At 60.8% G+C, this 385-nt stretch overlaps 1 protein-coding gene across 1 annotated transcript in view; it reads left to right on the top strand.

Moving 5' to 3' along the window:
• The window catches only part of SLC39A14 (solute carrier family 39 member 14), a 7,252-nt gene that overhangs the window by 6,306 nt on the left and 561 nt on the right, over positions 1 to 385 (top strand). The window contains exon 9 of the mRNA XM_035896117.1: positions 9 to 113. Coding sequence (XP_035752010.1) covers positions 9 to 113 — 105 coding nt within the window. The remainder of the gene's footprint in view (positions 1 to 8; positions 114 to 385) is intronic.

Genomic DNA, 385 nt, shown 5'->3' with positions numbered 1-385 from the left:
GCCCCCAGCCACTTCTCTGCCAACTGGATCTTTGCTCTGGCCGGAGGGATGTTTCTATACATCGCGCTGGCTGACATGGTAAATGACGAGCCCCAGGGGCTGCCGGGCACGTGGTCGGGACGTTGCCAGGGTTTGTTTGGTTGGTTTGGGTTTTTTTTCACCTGGCTAGGAAGAGCTCTGGCTTGCCTGGAGGCAAGGCAGGCATGGAGAGCACAGGGGGACGTTTGCTCTGTCCCCCTGGCCAACGCAGATGCTGTCTGTAGCAGCCGGTGTTTGTCTCTGCTTTGCTTTGGGCTGGCAGTGCGGTGACCCCACTCAGAGCCTTGGGACGGGTGGTGAATATTTGCCGGGCCGGTGGCACAGGGTGGGAAGCAGCGGGGGGGGA

Source organism: Egretta garzetta, unplaced genomic scaffold, assembly GCF_000687185.1.
Source record: "Egretta garzetta isolate BGI_Z169 unplaced genomic scaffold, ASM68718v1 scaffold366, whole genome shotgun sequence".
Classification (NCBI taxonomy): domain Eukaryota; kingdom Metazoa; phylum Chordata; class Aves; order Pelecaniformes; family Ardeidae; genus Egretta; species Egretta garzetta.
This window is presented reverse-complemented; position numbering and strand designations above follow the sequence as displayed.